General features: G+C 40.7%; 1 protein-coding gene across 50 annotated transcripts in view; it reads left to right on the top strand.

Annotated features, from left to right (window-relative positions):
- Positions 1 to 20,785, top strand: part of TMTC2 (transmembrane O-mannosyltransferase targeting cadherins 2) — a 949,512-nt gene that overhangs the window by 339,137 nt on the left and 589,590 nt on the right. For all 50 annotated transcript variants that reach the window (XR_014804529.1, XR_014804552.1, XR_014804560.1 and 47 more), the window contains one exon: positions 124 to 187. Coding sequence is in view for 1 of the 50 variants with exons in the window: in XM_021093031.2 (XP_020948690.2) it covers positions 124 to 187 (64 nt within the window). In the remaining 49 variants the exon portion in view is untranslated. The remainder of the gene's footprint in view (positions 1 to 123; positions 188 to 20,785) is intronic.

Here is a 20,785-nt window from a genome sequence, read left to right as displayed (position 1 = left end):
ATTATAATTTTTTAAATGTTAATGTCATTTTACTGCAAAATTATTCTGTTCACCTATCTACAATTTTAAAATAAATGACAGTTTTATTTATTTATTTATGTATTTATTTATTGTCTTTAACAGACAGGCTAGCCTCAATGAAGCAGCTGAGAAGTATTATGATCTGGCAGCCAGGCTGAGGCCTAATGTAAGTACCTTCCGAATGGGAAGCATTGCTCAAAAGGATGGACTCACAGCATGAGGCTCTCCTCATGACATAGGCATAGAAGGCTGTGATACTGGGTTTTTTCGACACACAGGCTTTTGATGCTGGGCTTTTTCTTTCTGATCACTTATTTTGGTTTGGGGTTTTTGTTTTGGTTTGGTTTTTAGGGTGATACCCTGCGGCACATGGAAGTTCCCCGGCTAGGGGTCAAATGGGAGCTGCAGCTGCCAGCCTACACCACAGCCACAGGAACACAGGATCCAAGCTGCCTCTGTGACCCACACCACAGCTCATGGCAATGCCGAATCCTTAAGCCACTGAGCGGGGCCAGGGATCGAATCCACGTCCTCATGGAGACTCGTTGGGCTCCAGCCTCCACCACAGGAACTTCCTGATCACTTATTTCGAATGGGCAACCCCTTGGCTGATTCACCAATACAACCTACTGGTTTCAGGCTCCTTTCTTTTTCCAGAGGTACAAATTACTGGTTACTACCCTGTGTAAAGCCCATCAGTGTTCATCATTTGAACATAGGCTTTAGCGTGATTAAATCATTTGTATTTGGATGATCTTTAAAGCGAGTTCTGTGAAAGAATGTTTGCTGTGGTCTTACGTACCTATGAACCAGCTAACATCTCGAGTATTTTTGGATTCTTGCATGTAGTCAACCCTCAAGCTGTGTGCCTCTTTCCTTTTCTGCAATCCTCATTCCTAATATTTGTGCTTTCCAGCCTTATCCAATATGTTTTTATTAGAAGTTTTCCCTGGGTAGTCACACTTCCATAAAGTAAGATGGATATAAATTAGATCATTACTATTGAAATAGGGTAACCATTTATGAGAGAGTAAGAATCGGGTTTGTGTCGGTCTTCGAAGCACGTTTTATTCACGGTACATCACGGAATTCCAGGGCGTTGCTTTTATTCCTCATCCACACTGCTCTGCATCACTCTCCTACACTAAAATCTCTACCCTGCTCTCTAGATTTACACCGTCTATTGAGAAATGTAATTTTGAAACAGTAATGAAAGTGCGCATGTGACGTGACTGCAAATAATGGAATCAGTTCCATTTCTGTGCAGCAAGTCACCCATTGGGCAAAGGTCTGCAGAGCGCCTGCTTTGTGATAGGATGCAGAGATTTCACACCCAAAAGACCACACAGTGTAGCAGAGAAAACTTATCATCAACTAATTGAAATACAGTGTGGCAGTTCCTCTGCAGGGGTATGTACTGTCCTGGGCAGCACGAGAGGAGGATTAATGCTTCCTGAAAGCAACCTACACAAGAAGTAGCTTTTTTTTTTTTTTTTTTTTCCATGAGACTCAACCACATGTAACCTTAGCCCTGACTCTGAATGTCCCCAGTTTCATTAATTATGAGGTAAGGATTTACGAATCAGTGAGCTGTTTGCGACAGAAGAAAATAATGTAACACTTGTAAGAACAATAACCACTAAAATGTGTTAAACACTTGTTAGTGTCCAGCTTAGCACTTCGTGTGCATTCTTCTACTTTCCTCACAACAACCCGCAGATACTCCTGTGATTCCCCATTCTGGTGAAATTGAGAGATCCGAGTAACTTGCCCCTTTCACAGCTGGTGAATGGAATCACATTGTAATGCAGGCGGATGTGTCCATAAGAGAAAGCTTGATGGAACACAATACAGTTCTGTCTTAGAATATGCAAGCCGGAAGTCGGGGGGTGGGGGGGATAATAATAGTCCCTTCGTTTATTTAATCATTAAATATTTAGTGAGCACCTAGTAAGTGCCAGGCACTCTTCCAGGCACTGGATACACAGCAGTGAACAGAACTGACAAGAGTCGCTGCTCCTTAGGAGCGTACAATCTGGTGATGAAGAGATGGACGAGAAAGAGACAGATAACGCATCCATTATGCCTGTCGGCGACCAGCGCTTTGGAGAAAAATGGAGCAAGAAAAGGGAATTAGGACAATGGGGGGGGGGTGTATACAGGAGGCACAGCCTTGTAAATGCCCAAGTTGGGCATCTTTGTGAAGCTTTCCAAGAAAAAGGTTAAATTTGTGACCTTAAACTTATTATTATAAGTTCATTGAAGACAGGAGTCAGGATTTTCTGTCTGGCTTGCTTCCTTCCTTCCTTCCTTGCTTCCTCCCTCTGTTTGTTTTCTCTGTTTCTTTCTTTCTTTGTTTCTTTTACTCTCTTTCTCCCTTCCTTCTTCCTTCCCTTCTTTGTCCCATCACATTGATTAAAATAATGATACAGTGCTTTTCATATATGTAATAAATGATGATAAATTCAACTTTTACTCATTGAGAAGTGGTCCCTTGGATATCACTTTCATTTTGTTAAGTGGCTGATCATGGTTTTCTTCAGCATGTTGTAATGGGTTAATGAGAAGAAAAGCTATCTGAACTGCTGACCTGACCTAAAAAATGAAAAAGACAACGAGGCACCACAAGATTTAAACCTGACTTATGAGAATATTTATTTTAAGTGACTGGCCAAATCATAAAATCAATATTTAATCTCCAATTTGAAGCCACTTTTCTCGAAGCCCCAAAAAGTTTCTTCATAAACATGCTGCAGATTGCTTTTGAAAAATACATTTATTCAAATGATACATCCCTTATCTGGTAACAATAAATTAAGTATTTTATGGATTTAGATAGAATATGAAGTTTATATTTGACAGTAAGTATATGTTATAATTGATGGATCAACAGATTTGTCCTTTTCCTAATCTGTTGTATAAATTTTGCCTATTTATGCACAGATTATTTCCTGCACATAATCTTGCTAACTAAGACGCCACCAAGGCCATAATATTGCAATACAAACCTTGACAATAAGAGAAGTTTCTATTCTGATCTGAAGAGACCTATTTAACCAATAGTCCCATGTCATGATTTATTAGCAGTTAGCATGTGACCTAAATTAAAACATCCGTCTGACATTTATCTTGCTCACAGCTGTTTGATCCCTTTGTCATAAAAACATTGTATGTTATTTCTGTACTTTAAGTTAATAAATTTCAGTTACCTGTTTATATGAGAACATAAAAAACAGACCTCAACTCTTATTCCCTGTTTATTTAGTGTTACTATCATTTCTTCTTTTCTCGTCTGCATGGTAATCTCATCTTACTCTTATTTATCATAAAGCATTTTCTTCTCTTGTTTCGTTTCGGCTACAGCAATCAGTAGCTGTGTGTGGATGCTTCAGCTGGGTTCATGTCAGAGCATGACTATGCAAAGTAAAATTTTGATTGCCACTCTCTACTACCTCTAGTTAGCATCATGTTGAGAAGACTGTTGATTATCTGTAGGATGGATTGCTCTCTTAATAATTAATATCTATTCAGAATTCCCGTTGTGGTGCAGCAGGTTAAGAACCTAACATAGCGTCCATGAGGATGCAAGTTCAATCCCTGGGTTAAGGATCCGGCGTTGCCGCAAGCTGTGACATAGGTTGCAGATGTGGCTCAGATCCAGCGTTGCCTCGGTGGTAGCGTAGGCCTCAGCTGCAGCTCCAATTCGACCCCTAGCCCAGGAACATATGACATGTGTGCCAATGTAAAAAGAAAAAATAATAATAATACCTATTCCATTTCTTTAGTATGTTCCATGATGCATTGCTTTATTTTTTCTATTCTACAAAAGCCATGTTTTTCTGTACAATTTATTTTAAATGTATTAATTGAGTTTTTGGATTTTTTCATATACAAAGAATCCTGGTAACCAAACGGTAAAATGATGAAAGAAATTTAAAGTGACAGGCATGTATGATTTTAAATTTTAGATTCTGATATTACCTCTTCCTATCAGATTATTCAATACGTTGTCATTTACCAATGGGCACATTAAGAGCAATATGTTTATGGCAAAAAATGATACCCTTTAAGTTTTTATTTACTCAAAAAATTAAACCTCATATTATATTAAAACATATTTTCGTGATGGGCAAACTCTTTACCAAAATTGCCCTTTAAAATTTTTAAGCATTCAGTTTTCCATTTTTATAAATAAAATCGATCTTCCTGTGGAGGTTACTTTAAAAAGAAAACACTTTCTCTGTCTTTCCTCCCGCTGATGCACATCAGAAACTGCTGACTCTTAAGGACTAGCGGGAAACGTAAAGTGAAACTGTTTTGTTCATCCTCTGGGAAGTAAGCCAAATTCTGCATTAATTTATGGCTTGTTTGGTTTTTTTTAATTGAAATGTGAAGAATGGCGAATTTGCCTAGTACAAAGTCACCCAGATCTATTTGGCGTTTCGCAAACCCCAGAGTTGGAAGCAGGTCATTCCCAATGATGAAGTCTATATATTTTGTATTTTTCTGCTTGTAATTGTTTTGGGGTCTGAAGTCATTCAACTTACTTTTTATTAAGTTCTAACATTGTGTAAAACTCTACGCCAAGGGCAGTAGGCTTTCAAAGTTGAGAAAAATTAACCCTGACCCTGGGAGATGCATGACCGAATGGGAGGAAAGAGGGGAGGGAGAACCCAGGCGTCCAAATCCTCGAATTTCAGGGCAGTAAATGATCTGTGGGATTAGTGCTTTGAGCTGGAAACATGCACAAGAGAGAAAAAAATTACTTTAAGCTGGACTGATCCTTAAAACGTTGAGTCGGATCTGGCAAACTTAGAGGCTCTTGAATGACTGGATGTTTATAGGTGAAGCTTTTAACAGGAGGAGGAGGAGGAGAAAAGAGAATTCTGGCAGGTTAGGGGCAGATGCAGCAACAAGGACGTGGCCTCAGAAAGCATGAAGTCTGCCCAAGGAACAATAAGTGGATGTGGTTAATGTTGCCAGGGGTGGGGGGCAGAGGGGAAGAGCAGTGGGAGACAGAACTGGAAAATACAATAAAACCAGATGAAAGGCAATGAATATCACACTGAGAATGATCATTTGTGTTCCAGGATTGTATTAAGCAGGATGACGTAAGGAAAGGGGTGATTTAGGGTGCCCACTTATATGATGCGATGAAGATGCGATGGGAAAGTGGCGATGAAAGATGCAGACCAATAAAAGTTCATTGAAATAGTATCGGCACAACGCATGATAGTTCCTAAAGTACAGAAACACCGCGGAATGGAGAAGAATGGGTAGAAGAAGTAAGCAAGTTGTTTGATAAGATGTGAGTAGGAGGGCGTTCCCATTGTGGCTCAGTGGGCCACAAACCCAGCTCATATCCGTGAAGATGCAGGTTTGATCCCTGGCCCCACTCAGTGGATTAAGGATCCTGCGTTGCTGTGAGCTGTGGTGGAGGCCAGCAGCTGCAGCTCTGATTCATCCCTAGCCTGGAAACTTGCATATGCCACAGGTGTGGCCCTACGAAAGAAAGGAAAAAAAAAAGATATGAGTAGGAACATTCATTGACCTAATGAATGTTCCAAAATTTTGTATTCAGATAAATTGGGGGAAAAAACAACAGAAATACCCTAGACAGAAATAGGACAGAAGAGTATGATTACTTCAGGAAGGAAGTGTTATATTTGGACCGGGCAGATTCTAAATAAGAGGCAGGGTCTTCTAAGTTGCGGTGGGACATTCCTGAAGGGTGGGTGGGTGGGATAAAGGCCACCATTAAACATAGGGTGGGGGAGTCCCGGACAGGAGATGGTGTGAGAGGAGAGGATGAGGTCACCAAGATGATGGGAGAGGAGAAGAGAGCTCATGTCACAGCCCCAGCATCCCTGCACTTGGCATATAGGCTAAGGAAGGCCTAAGACAACAACAGGATGTAGGAATCAACAGTGGCGAGCCGTTGCCCTGGGTGACGGTGTAGGTAGCAGGCGGGGCTCCCATCTGCTGTGGCTGTGGCTCTGGTGTAGGCTGGCAGCTACAGCTTCGATTTGACCCTTCGCCTGGGAACTTCCATATGCCATGGGTACTGCCCTAAAATGGGGAAAAAAAAAAAAATTGCTGAGCAGTTTCAACAGCTGCTAACCAGTAGAGAAAAACAAGGGCTGAGAACATCCTTTGACTTCAGGGGATGAGGTGGCATCGGCGACCTTCACAAGTTCACTTGCATGCAAGGAATGTGGGAAGAAGTTTTTACGGGGTTAAGGAAACAGAGACTTGGGAGCAGAGTGTAAAATGCTGTCTTTAAATCAGTGTGGAGATAAATGAAGGAAGGCACTGTAGGAAAATATATATATATAAATAAATGATAAAAAAGGCAATACCAAAAAAATATTAGCTATGTATTAAATGTTAAAGAAGGGTGCATGTGTGTACACCTGTGCTTGTGTGTATGTATTTAAATGTGAGATTGAAATGTGTCCACGTAGAGGGGAGAGCAAAGAAGATATTGAAGATGATAAGGGATTATTTCTTCCCCAGGCACGAAGAAGAAAACGTAGACTATGTGAATAATAAGGAGGAAAAAAAAAGGAAATTAGAAATGGAGCTTAAGTAGTACTTCATTCATAATTATTTGGCTATCTACTGATCCTGTGGCAAAAAAAAAAAAAAAAAAAGGCAGAATTTAAAGTCAAAGGCTTGTGGATAGCTGGATGTGCTGGGCCACCCCTTAATAATGTTTGATGTAGGCCTGTAGTTTTTATACATGACAAATAAGTGCCAGTGGTGGTCCATTGTTGTGGAGATACTGGCACTAAACCCTTGTTACTTGGGGTTCATTCTCAGTTCTGAGATCACTGGTAGATTCCTTCTAGTTTTGATTCGTTCTCTGCCTTTTACAGTAGGTGTAGTCACCCTTTCTAATAGGTTAATCTTTAATGAATGTTTTCCAGGGTACCTTCATTATGTATGAATTAAAGGGGGATGTGTTCCAAGGATCAAGCTGTCCCGTAGAAATTACATCCATGCATTATACCTTTCCCGGGCACTTAGGACATGAGATATTTCAGAGCGTTATTATAAAATCAAAGCTGATGTTATCCATTTGAGCTCTTTAGCAATGATTACATGTCAAAAGATCAAATGAGAAATACGGGCTTCAAAGAAATAAGCTTACAGTAAGAGAGTGCCGCTGTGTTAGGAGCTAGAACATAGATGCTACAGTCTATAACTTTGAATTTGGACTACCCTTTTTACTGTAAATATGGTAGTGGGGTGGGGTTGGGTGCGGTGGGCTGGGGAGAGACGGCGATGCAGTAGAAACAACCAGAGTAGGATCTGGGGGAGAAAGGCTAAGAATTACCTTCTGATAAAAGAGACAGAAAATGTTCTGAGTTGCAAGATTTTGGGGGTTTTGTTTTTGTTTTTGTTTTTGTTTTTTCTGATGGGAAAGATATTCCCCAACACTAATTAGAACAAGAGACCATGAAATGAAGTTAAACAGGACAGATTCAGATTTGACCATATAAGGGATGGGGAGCAGGGGGAATTACTGAGCTTACCATCTCACTGGGGGAAAAAATGGCAGGGTTAATAATAATATGTCTGGGAAGCAGTTAAACCGCATTTCTGCTTGTAAATGGAGGAAAAACCATATGGCCTTTTCCAAAACTTTCCACAAGCTTCTGTGCTGAGGGAAGATCATGTACCATGTGTCTCTTGCCTTCCAGACCTTCATAATATATGGATCCCCGAATCACCAGATTGACTTATGAGTAGAATGCGTTTTAATATTGTACATATATTTCCCACTCTCACTCGTCATTTCAGTTTGAAATACATAGTATGTATTTTAGAGTCAGAAATGGAGTCAGTTGGCCAACCCAGAATAAAGAGGTTTCCATCACGAGAGAAATTGCCTTTGGTTTTCCCCCTGTATTTTTCTTGGTTTTATGAAAAGGGCCCAGAGATAGCATTGAAAGAAAGACAGTTGTTTATTCACACAGAGAGAAGTTAAGTCAACAAACCTCATTCTCCTTCAGATCATAAATAGGCTTAAACCTATTAATAGTATGTCCATTTATGCACAGGGCTGTAGAAATCAAATATCTAATCCCTCTCATCAAATTTCCGCCAGATAGATGTCCACTTCCCTGGGAGCTTTGGTTATGCCAGGATCAGTTTCAGCTGCATCACACCCAGATCTGTCTTCACACTCCTTTCTATTGGAGATCTTCTTTCCAAATTATGTAAATATCGCTTTACTTCCACCAAGTTACAGAGTCTTGTTTTCGGTGTATTCCTCGTTCTCTGCTTCCATTGTCATTGCTTTGTGTTATACTTCTGTTTCAAACATGTTGGATAAACCAGAAAAATACATTTCTGCAGTGGTTACTGGTTTTCCTTGGTCTGTCGTCTTGGATAACTCTTCATGCTTCGAAGACAAAGATGGCTCGTACAATCAGTCCACTTGGTTACTCAGCGTTGGTGTGGGCTAGGTGTCTCCTGATGGGATCAGCTCTTTGGGCTGAGCTCAGCGGAATGTATAGTGTTTCCATCCTTGGAGCACATGGTCATTCATCACAGTCCACACGCAGTCGTTGCTGAGCGCTGCGTTTTGAAAACGTGTCTACGCCTTGTGCGTGCCTTAGATTCACAACCAGAAAAGGACGAGGCGGGTGTGAGGCACGAGCAGGAACTTGCGTGGCTCTTGGCTGTGGAGGAAATCAGCTTGACTCCTTGAGGGTGGAGGAAGCTAAAAACCTTTGGGAAATTCTGCTTAATTTTGATCTCTGATTTCCAAGCATGTTTATTTTTACTCACATTTCTTTGGGGGGGTATCCTTTGCATGGATTTATAGCTATCATTGTTTGAATGGTGGGACCACACACTAAAATGCCTTTAGCCCCTTCTCTAGAGAAATGGGATTCCTGCTTTTTTGGGTTTTCTTTTCTTTCTTCTTCTTCTTTTTCTTTTTTTTAACGTAGCTAATCTAACCACACTGCTTAATGCTCCTACCTGGGGGTACCAACGAGAATTATTTCAATGCTTTTAAAAATAGTAAGATTTTATTCAAGTCTATTATGCTGAGTGCTGTAACTGTGGACATAGAGAGAGCTCAGCCTGGAAACAGCGGAGGCAGCTGGGAGTGGTCAGTGGAGGAGGGTGACTGGCAAGAGACCTCAAGGGTGGGGGGATTCTTTGAAAACCCATTGAGCAGAATCCTGTGGAAGGTGAGCCAGTATGATTCAATATCAAGGGTGTGGGGGGATTGTCACTAAAGTGGCTCAGCAGAATTCTTGCTACAGGTGAGCTAGGCAGGCCTTTAAAAAGGCCCAATGATGAGGCCGAGTCAAAAAGAAGGCTTAGGATTATCAGATATGTGCTACTATATATAAAACAGATACACAGCAACCTTAGTATAGCGTAGGTAACTATACTAAATATCTTATAATAGTCTATAATGGAAATAAATCTGAAAAACTACACACACACACACATATATATACACACTCAAACATGTGTATGTGTATGTATAACTGAACCACTTTGCTGTACACTTGAAACCAATACAACATTGTAAATTCATGATACTTTAATAAAAATGAAATAAAAAGAGGACTCAGAGAAGTCTGCCTCTTTTGGTCAAGGAAGAGTTTATGTCATCCTGGATGACATTGTTTTTCCAGACTGAGTTGTTAGAATGCTAAAACTTCTTATCACTAGATAACGGCAAAGTCAAGAGTTTTTCTTTATCAACTTGAAAAGAATGTGCTTAAATATATAACTGCGATTATCTTTGCTGACAAACCCTGGAAGAGAGCTGAAGAGAAGGACATATTTAAGAGGGGGGAAAAATTGTATGCAGCAAAAAGTTTCAGTCTGTCATATAATCAACTTTGATTTCCTTGGATATCAAGTGCCAACAAATGGCCAATGTACTCCGGTATTCAGAGTTTCATCAGTTATCCTAAAAACTGCATTGTGGTTACATTAAAAAATAAAACGGTAGAGAACTCAGTTTTTTAGGAAGAGGACATTTCAGTGAGACTAACTCCCATTATTCCTATGTGGTTTTCATCCCCGTTTTTATGCTGTTGCTGTGTTCACTTTCTTCAAGTGTGAGCGCTACTGAAAGCACTCCCAGAAATGCAGCTGTACAGTGTATTTATTGTGACAGAGTATGACGTCTTAGGCCATGTTGCCTTTTTGAAGAGTAAATAGCAGCTCATTGGACTGGGTGGCTGCCACGCTGCCAGCTCTGACCCTCATTCCCGGGAGCGCGGCTCACGGGGCCGTCTGTGTCTTTGGTCTTCGCTGAGGACGGCTCTTAACGGTGAGCCCAGAGCATCATGTCGCTTTGTGTCCTTTGTAGCTGTTTAACGACAGAAAGGAGATTTGAACCGTGTGTGCCAGAATCCATCCATCAGACAGAACTAAGGACCAGCTCTGTCCCAGAAAGACGTTCATGCCACTGAGAAGACATCTGAGATGGTCTTTGTCTTAAAGCAGTGGTTCTCAACCTTCTTTTCCTCACTGATCCCTTAAGGAGAATACATTTAATTTAAGAGTCTCCCCAGCAATAGAAATTAAAGTGTGAGGAGCAAGATAGCATCAGGGAGGGTGGAGGCTTGAAGAACTACAATTTTTTTGTTTGTTTGTTTGTTTGTTTTGTTTTTTTGTGTGTATGTGCTTTTTAGGGCCACACCTGCAGCACATGGAGGTTCCCAGGCTAGGCGTCAAATTGGAGCTATAGCCACTGGCCTACACCACAGCCACAGCCACTCGGGATCTGAGCCTAGTCTGTGACCTACACCACAGCTCATGGCAACAGCAGATACATGACCCCCTGAGCGAGGCCAGGACTTGAACCCGCGTCCTCATGGGTACTAATTTCCATCGGGCCACAACGGGAACTCCAAAGCACAGATCTTTGTGTCTGTCACCTAAGACTTTTTTCATACTTCCAGGAGCCCGTTTTCCTCCTCTTGGGTCCTCAAGGACCCATTGGTGGGATCCGCTGGGAGAGATGAGGTGAGGAGAGAGGACAGCTAATGAAAGCCCCATGTGCCTCTGGTCCCAGCTGCCTCACCTGTCAAATGGTCTGGGATGGCTCCTTCCCCAGGGTGTTACGTGAGGATTAAATTAGATGATATTTCCATATAATACATGTGATGGCTAAATTATATAAAAATTAAATTTTTGTGTAATAAAATGCAGTCTCCATTAAAAAAAAAAAAGAGTAAATAGCAACCGGAAGAGGGCAAGTATGGTGCCATTAAAAATTTCATGACAGGGCTTTGCAGTGACCAATCACGGAAGTGGTTTCATGTTAAAAGTACCTCCCCCAGTTTAGGAATGCTGAATGTTAAAGAAAGAAAGAAATCTGAAAATATTTGTTAGAATAATTTACCAAATAATTTCTATATAGTTACAGTACCTCTGACAATTTATAACTAAAGAAATAATTACTTAAAGTACATGTTGAACTATTCAGCTGTGTTTTTGCAAGTAGGATATGAGATAGCTCAGCAAGACAATAGAGAACACTACTGCTGCTGCTCTCAGCCCCTTTTTTTCTTATCCCTCAATCTCAGTTACTCTGTCCTTGTCTGCTTCAGTGTTTAATCATATAAAAGACAGCTGCATCTTCCCCATGGAATCTGTACTTGAACTACAGTTTATTTTTTGATTCCACCTCAAATTTTCACTAATTATTTATTTATGAATACTAATAAAAGCTACTGAAACAAATAGAAATCCTCAATACATATTAATTTAGTTTTCCTGGGAAACAAATTATTTTTCTTTACATATATAGTGCATTTTTCACCATCACTACAGAAAACCAGTAGTGGTTTTCCCTTTTCTTAACAAGGTTCAACTGTCTTTTTCCCCAAAGAGTCGTATGTTTATTAAAAGTTTTTAATCATCGCTTCTATCTGTTTCAACTGCCTGTGCTTTTCTTTGTAATTACATGTATGCTATCATGTGTATCTATCAGCAAACCAAATCTCCTCTGATAAACAGATCATAATATGCACTGGTACTTCATCAGTGATTAGATGCATTATTAAAATGATACTGGAAATTGTGGAAAAACTGTGTTTCAAAAAGTATCAATATGAAAATAGTGAAAGACCGAAGGATTTTAAAACTGTATTTCACGTAGAGAAAAGACTTGTTGCCGAGGGAAAGGGGGAGGGAGTGGGATGGACTGGAAATTCGGGGTTAGGAGATGCAAGGTATTACATTTAGAATGGACAAGCGACAACGTCCTACCGTACAGCACAGGGAACTATGTCCACTCTCCTGGGACAGACCATGATGGAAGATAATATCAGAAAGGGAATGTAATATATCTGCCTGACTGGGTCACTTTATCTATACAGGGTCACTATATATACTGGGTCACTTTAATATACAGCAGACATTGACACAACGTTGTATTTTTTAATTTAAAAATGAAAAAATTGTATTTCTGTAGGTCACTCTATGTAAAACCACAAGCCCCAGGTACATGGGTATCTGCATTTATTTATGGATTGTCTTATGGGAAAAGAGATTCTGAGGTAGAATTTATAATTTCTCACTTACATTTAGTTACTTTTCTCCACATTATAGATTTTCTTTTTGGTATGTTTTTCTTAGGCTGGCACTGAGAGCAATAGATTTCATAGGTCTGGAAGATGGGATTCTTTTGCTGCTCAAGGAAGATTATATGCTTTGATTAGGCATGGAAATCTTTGCTGGATATGTGCACCTAGGCTTATGTTTCCTTTCCTTGAGTAATATAACTTGATTATTTTGTTTTCCAGTATGCAGATTGACCCAGGGACTCCTAAGCATTTCCTGCTTGTAGGGAACTTGTATGGTGAACAGCTCGTGAATTATAAGCGCCGTGGTACCGTGTCATTGCTTGAAACCCATCACTTGCACTTGAATTTTTATAAACTGTGGTCTCCGCGTTTGGAAGTTAGGAACCTGTTTCACACACCTAACTTAGTGACGTGAAAAAAGAGAGCATTCATCTAAATGGAAATAATAATATTGAGTGGGTTAAAAGTTGATAAACAATTATTATAGGTCCATTATTTCTGCTTGTGCCTATTATGAATTATTATCCAAAAATGTCTTCATAACTTGTATAAGAATAAGTATAATATTGAGACCAGAAAAACAGCTTTTTTAAAAAAATTAAGACATGTCAGCTTGACAACATGGGCACTAGGTAAAAATTTTAATTTAAATTGGGATTGGCATATGCACCCTGTGGTATACAGAATGATTGGCCAACAGGGACCTGCTGTATCGCACAGGGACCTCTACCCAGTATTCTGTGACGGTCTATCTGGGAAAAGAATCTGAAAAAGAAGGGATGTGTGTCCATGTGTGACTGAGTCACTCTGTGGTGCAGCAGAAGTGATCACAACATTGTAAATCAACTATACCCCAATAAACTTTTTAAAAAATTTAAAAAAGTTAAGTTCTACCCCACTTTTACAGATGGGGAAACTCAGACAGGGTTGTCTTCTGGTTTCTCACAGCTAGTGGTAGAGCCGGGATAGAAATCCAAGCAGTCTGGTGTCAGAACGTATGCTCTTAACTCCCTGTGTCTTCTAGAAGATTTGCCACCCGAAATTCAATAATCATCACAAATAAAACCTCAGAAGAGACAGTTGGTTACAATGTGGTGATTCAAACTGTCTAAAATATGTGTAAGTTAATCATTGTGTGGGGAAAGCTGTTTAGCAAAATGGACAAATTCTTGAAGTTAATTCACAGACCCTTGAATGTATCCCTGTAGCCACCCCACCCCACATGGTTTATGGACCCTCGATGAAGAAACACTGGAAAAGTAAAAAGGCACAGACTTAAAAGCTGAGAAGCCGAGTGCCTGTTATATGTCAGTTTCTAAAATAGGTCCTGGGGTTGTAATGAGAAAAAAGGATGTTGTGATTCCTGAGTGGTTTATATATTTTATGAATCTTAAAAGTTTGCATCTTCCACAGCGTATACAACAATGCATGCATTCAATCATCTCCTGTGTTGTGTCTTTAAAGAATATTTAGGGACTTCAAGAAATATAGCAAAGAAATTCCTATTTTGTATTGCTTGAAAGGTATTGATTACTTTGCCCTGGACTCACTCATACAACTACAGTAAATGTGCTTCTTTTTTTCTCATAAAGGTAATTTATTTCCTTTTTTTTCTAACCTGAAGAAAGCAAAGTTATTTAGTGAAAGGTTTGCTTTAGGATTTGGAAAACCAGATGCCTTGGACAGTAGGTTCTCACTGACCTGGCAGTTTCTTTGTGAAGTTTTGGTATTTAGTGAAGTTGTGTTCTGTAAATGAAAGAACACATTGGTAAAATGATATGGGTGTACCATATCAGATTTTATTTTATTTCTACTGTATGTTTATTATGGTCTAGAGATATATTTGAGAAAGAGTTCATATAGTAAGGTCATTGTGATTTCAGGTCTAGCACAAACATGTTTAAATACACAGGAATCTAAAATTCTCCTATATGAAGAGACTTGTGGCTGCCTAATGGGAGGGGGAGGGAGTGGGAGGGATCGGGAGCTTGGGCTTATCAGACACAACTTAGAATAGATTTACAAGGAGATCCTGCTGAATAGCATTGAGAACTTTGTCTAGATACTCATGTTGCAACAGAACAAAGGGTGGGGGAAAAACTGTAATTGTAACGTGTACATGTAAGGATAACCTAACCCCCTTGCTGTACAGTGGGAAAATAAAAAAATTATTAAAAAAAAAAATCCTAAAAAAAAAAATAAAATAAAATATTCTTTAAGATTTCCAAAAAAATAAAAGTAAATAAATAAATGAAATTCTCCTATATATAAATAAAGCCATATTAACATTCTCCTGTAAAAAGTTCCTTGAAAAAGAGGGGGGAAAAAACCCCCAAAAACCCAAAAAACTCTAGGAACTGTTGTGGTTCAGTGAGTTAAGCACCCAACATAGTTAACCCGTGAGGATGTGGGTTCCATCCCTGGCCTTGTTCAGTGGGTTAAACATCTGGCATCGTCTCAAGCGGTGGCATCAGTTGCAGATGGGATGTTTGGGATTTCTCTTGCGGTGGTGTAGGATGGCAGCTGCAGCTCCAATCAACCCCAAGCCTGGGAACTTCCATATACCACAGGCATGGAGGTTAAAAAAAAAGGAAAAAAAAAAAAAAACCGCTTAGAAATATGCTAAATTGATTGTAGGTATTTCATCTGAAGTTTTATTAATGGAAAATTATAGCAAAAAGCTTTTATTGAATAATTCAGAATTGACCTTGTAGTCCTTCATATTACTTTATCCAATCCTAGTACTTCTCACACATCTACATGAAAGTTGCTGGAAATGGTGAACATATTTATATGGAAGGAACTGTAGCATAAAATATATGACTCAATTCTTATTCAAACTCGGTTTGAGTTTTCAGCTCTGCTTTAATGGAAATGTATTGCCTCCTCAAACATGAGCATGCAACAGCACTTAAAGTGTGCTAGAACATGCTAGGCTCTGGGAATAACCAAAGTTCTGCCAGGTGGGTGTTGGCAGTCGCCTCAAAACAATTCAGGATCCCTAGTAACGGTAGGAATGGTGATGATACACACCTCTTTTTTTTTTTTTTTTTTTTTTTTTTGCTTTTTAGGTCCACACCTGCAGCATAGGGACGTTCCCAGGCTGGAGCTGATGCAGAGCTACAGCTGCTGGCCTACACCACAGCTCACCGCAACACCGGATCTCCAAGCCACTTAGCGAGGCCCAGAATTGAACCTGCATCCTCATGGATACTAATCAGGTTCATTTCCACTGCACCACAGTGGGAACTCCCATAACTAAATTTTGGCAGTCAAGGGGAATAGGTTATGAGTACCTATTTTGAACTACATGTTTTCATAAAATTAGAATATAATGCCAACCGACCATTGATAGGGTGTAGATTAGGTACGGTGTAGCACCTTCAACTATATGTCACGTTTTTATTTTCACATATGTTCAGGAGGCTATATCCATCCTGTCCCACCTGATCTAGCTATATATGCTGTTTTTCCAAAAGTGTACATATTAATCATGAATGTATGTTTTGTGTACCTTAATAGCATTAAAAATTGTAATTGTTTAGAGATAAACCCTATCCCACTCAGGATACGGCAACAGTGAAAAAAAGTTCCCTACTTCCAGCATGCTGTATCAGATTTGGGTTTTGCCTTCCAAATGTATAGAAAGATGTATAGCACATAAGATTTGCCTCTTTACTGGGCATTGCTAAAAATAGCATTCTTGCATGACTTTACTGGTTTCAGAAGAGCAGTCTGTGCAGTGAACTCCCAGTGGAATCATGCCATTTTCACAAACCCTGGTAGGCAGTATGGCTTAGCTGTTTAGGGTCTGGAATCAAATGGCTTGGGTGTATTAAACTGGGCTCCACCTGCCTGTGGCTCTGAAATCTTGGGTGTGTTGCTTACCTCCCTAAGCTTCATGTGCTCGCTCGGTAAATGGAGGTGATAACTGCCCCCTCAGAGGGTTTGTTGTGGGTATTAAACGGTGCACACAGAGCAGTTTAGACTACTCTTTGATCCACAGCTCGTGCGAATTGTTTACATTGCAGGAGTTTGTCCATATATTCTTCACACAGAGAATAAGTTTTAAAGACGTCGGTTCCATTTGCCAGGTCACAGAAACAACCAACAAATCGGGGTTGCGGGTCTCAGCCTCAAGCATGCTCCTTCCTCTGGGCGTTTATAATCAGATGCCCTCTTTCCTCCACCTGCGATGCTTTTCCCCCACAGAGCAGCATGGCTGAGCTCTGGCCATCTCTTAAATATCTGCTCAAGTAGCAGCTTATGTCACTAACCTTTCCAATCCTGCTCCTTAGGAAACGCTCAGGTACCACCTTCCTCCCCTTCCGCTGTTATCCTAGCCTGCTAGTCTTTTATCCTTGGTCTTATCACCCTCTACAGCCTGTGTCTTTTCTTACGAATTTGCATCATCTGCCTCTCTTCTCCTTCGTGTGAGCCCTAGGATGGCAAGGACGTTATTTTTCTGTGCGTCGCTTTTCCCAGTACACACAGTGGTGCCTGGAAGACCGGAGGTGCTCGGTCAATATTGTGAAAGGGAGTCACTGGATGCTTCTGTCCTCGCAGGCTGTGCTGGCTCCCTGTCCTTTCAGAGTGTGGCCATCTTACAGCACTGAGTGTGCTTCTGGTGTTTCAAACATGTTGCCTGCACATGTCTTCTCCCCAGTAAAACTCAGCCTCTCAATGCAAGCCAACCGCAACGCGGGCTGCTCGGCACCCAGCTCGGCGATCTTGTACGATGCTGGAAATAAGACCAAGTGCCATGAGCCTGGCTGCCAAGAACACACTGAGAGGCTGTACTGTCGTTTACTTCAAGAGCCATCTGAGTGGCTTTTTAAGAGATGTTGAAGAATAATGTTTACTTTTCTGTGTGTGTGTGTCTTTTTTCTATTTCTTTGGGCCGCTCCCGCGGCATATGGAGGTTCCCAGGCTAGGGGTCCAGTCGGAGCTGTAGCCACAAGCCTACGCCAGAGCCACAGCAACGCGGGATCTGAGCCGCATCTGCAACCTACACCACAGCTCACGGCAACGCCGGATCCTCAACCCACTGTGCAGGGGCAGGGACCGAACCTACAACCTCACGGTTCCTAGTCGGATTCGTTAACCACTGCGCCACGACGGGAACTCCGAATAATGTTTACTTTTAACACTCACTGAATGTAGAACCTTGAAATCTTCTTTCCCTTCCCCTGACTTGGCAGCCCTCCTGGCCCCTTTGGGTCTCTCTACCAGAGTCTCAGGAGGCAGCGATTACAATGAACCCTGTCACCTTTGAAATGAGTTCATACTCGCAGGAAATTCAGAATCACTCAGATCATTGGGTCTCTTGCTAAGTGTTGGTACATTCAGATTCTGAGACTCAGCCCATGGTAAGGTGACAACAAATCTAATCACGTAAATAGACATAACCTTTGAACCAGCTGCTACAGACCTGTGTAATCCAAATAAAAGCACATTTATTATTACCGAAGAAAATCAGGATAACCCCTAAACTGTTTTGTTTACCCCGACGGCAGGCCTGCTCTGGAGGCCTCGTTTTACTCTGGAAAATGCAAACTGAATAATAAGGGAGAAGCTGATTTTATAAATCTGTTATTCAGACTTTATTGAAAATGGCCAATGTTTTTTTTAAAAATTAGTCCCTAACAGACATATCTCCCTCAATTTACCCTGTATAAGATTCCCTTTAAAAAAAAAAAAAAAAAAAAAAACGACAAATATTTCAACGCTAAAAATAGGAAGGGTTTAAAAAAAAAAAAGAAAGAAAGAAAAGTGTGTTAAAAAAAAAAGTAGAATAATATGCTACAAAGTTTTCCTTTTGGGAAAAAAAGTCAATTTTATGAAGGAAAAAAAAACTTTTGTGGTTTTTTTCCCTATGTTATTGTGTATGGATGGCCTATTTTGATATTTGGAGACACAGTAGGAGGATGACACCGTTGAAAGGGGAAAGGTTCCACAGGCCTGTGGTGTCCCCACACGGAGAGGGCAGAGACCTAATAGGAGAAGCCACAGTCCTGTGAGTCCGGGGTTTCTGTCATGCACCATTTTCATAAGCATGAGCAAAAGGCCGTAGCCTCCAAAAGAGAAAGTGCCCATATTTTAAGAAACCTGACTATGGTTGAGAAATAATTTTAAAGACAGAAATAACAAATTGGCTCAACTAGTCTGTGTGTTTTCCAGGGAGGGGTTTTTTTTTTTTCTTTTTCTTTCCAGACTCTTCCGGCATCACTGACTATCGCAGTCCTGCGCCTTTTTGAGCGAGGACGCGAGGGCCAGAGTGGGGACTGCCCTCCCTGGTCAGGACTTGGTGGTGATCTGTTTTTAATGGGGTCATGGAGTCAACACTTCCTCCCTGGAAAAGAGCACTCCACGGGCCCTCCGCAATTGGTCTTGGCTATGTCTTCTTTCATGAGTTCCATCGGTTGAGGAAAACTAAACAAAGGGAGGGAAGCCAAGGAATGGGTTGCACATTCTTTGGAAGTATGCCTTTGAGAAAAGCTCTTGGTAGAGTCAATATTTGCCCTCCTCCTCTCAACAGGTAGGTTTTACCAAGCTTTATCCTTTATCTACCCTACTTTTCTTGTCGCCATTTTATTTGCCTCAAGAACAGGGCACGGCTGTGTGTACGTGTGTATGTATTTCTGTGTGTATTTAATGGCGGTCCATACACCGTTTTCACTGGCTACACTTTCGCATCCCAGATTTCTCTTTGGGACTTCGTTTGTTGTTTGAAACCCTATGCATCAAACAATAGGAAGATGGTAATGAGTATTACTTGAATGGAGAGGGATATTCCTTATGCCTTGAAAATATTGTCCTCTGTTTTGATCAGAAATAGAGTGGCATGAAAAATAGAACTCGCAGAATGAAATGAACACTTTAGAAATGAACCATCTGTTTGAGCCCAAGTGAAAAAAGATGCTGTAAGGCCTCTTTTAACATGGCATTCCTGAACTGTTGCTAGAAACAATAAGGTAAATTTACTATCCAATTATAACTGATAAGAAAGTCAGCTTTGACATTCATTAAATAAGCCCAGGATGCTGCATTCATTCTTGGGTTCTATTGTAAGTTATCTATGGTGCTCTTACAATCAATGCTAATAAATTTTCTACCGCAGCAAAGGCAATAGGGTTATAGCTCTGTTGTTTACTACTGAGTTTTCCCCTCCTGCCATTGACCTTTGAGCCTGAAGGTTATTTTCTGAGAATAAAAATAGTGGTCTTGGCTTGGGTTATGCAGACGTTCTCAGCCCTAGCTGCATTAAAATCACCTGGGGAGCTTTTGCAACACACTGAGCCCTGGGCCTCGCCAGACACTCTGATTTTAATCGGTCAAAGAGAGAGCCCATCATCCTAGTTTTTAAAGCTCCCCAGTTGATTCTAATGTGCCATGAGGTCTGTCTGGATCCATAGTTTCAAGACTAGCATTCTGTTCCTGATTGGTTTTGCTTCCATCCAGCTGAGCCATTTACTCTGTGACCTTGACTGTGTTACTTAACCTCTCTGCCTTTGAGTTTCCTCTTCTGTCAAAAGGGGCATTAGTAGTACTTAAATCATAAAGTCGTCTTGAGGAGCCAAGGCATTTATAGATTTTAAGCATTTAAAACAGTGCCCGGAATATCATCAGTGTACACCAAAGGTTGTCATCTCATTTTTTAAAATCAAAGTGATATAATGAGTTTTTGGATTGTTTCTGTGTGCTTCCTATCACGGGTTCTTCTGAAACACCTGCTCATTGGTGCTTTCGTTTTATTGTAAAATGGAGGGAAACTTTTACTTTTATTCTGGTTCAGCCACTTAAATGTATTGCCTTGTACAAATTGACTCAAATTCCCCACTTTATCTTTGGCACAGAGTTGGTGTGAGAATTAATTGAGGAGTTCCCGTCGTGGCGCAGTGGTTAACGAATCCGACTAGGAACCATGAGGTGGCGGGTTCGATCCCTGCCCTTGCTCAGTGGGTTAACGATCCGGCGTTGCCGTGAGCTGTGGTGTAGGTTGCAGACGCGGCTCGGATCCCGTGTTGCTGTGGCCCTGGCGTAGGCCGGTGGCTACAGCTCCGATTCAACCCCTAGCCTGGGAACCTCCATATGCCGCGGGAGCGGCCCAAGAAATAGCAACAATAACAACAACAACAACAACAACAAAAAGACAATAGACAAAAGACAAAAAAAAAAAAAAAAAAAAA

The sequence above is a fragment of the Sus scrofa genome, chromosome 5 (genome assembly GCF_054392235.1).
Source record: "Sus scrofa isolate SSC_HxYL_T2T_F1_AM1 chromosome 5, Sscrofa_HxYL_maternal_Yorkshire_Landrace_v2.0, whole genome shotgun sequence".
Lineage (NCBI taxonomy): Eukaryota > Metazoa > Chordata > Mammalia > Artiodactyla > Suidae > Sus > Sus scrofa.
This window is presented reverse-complemented; position numbering and strand designations above follow the sequence as displayed.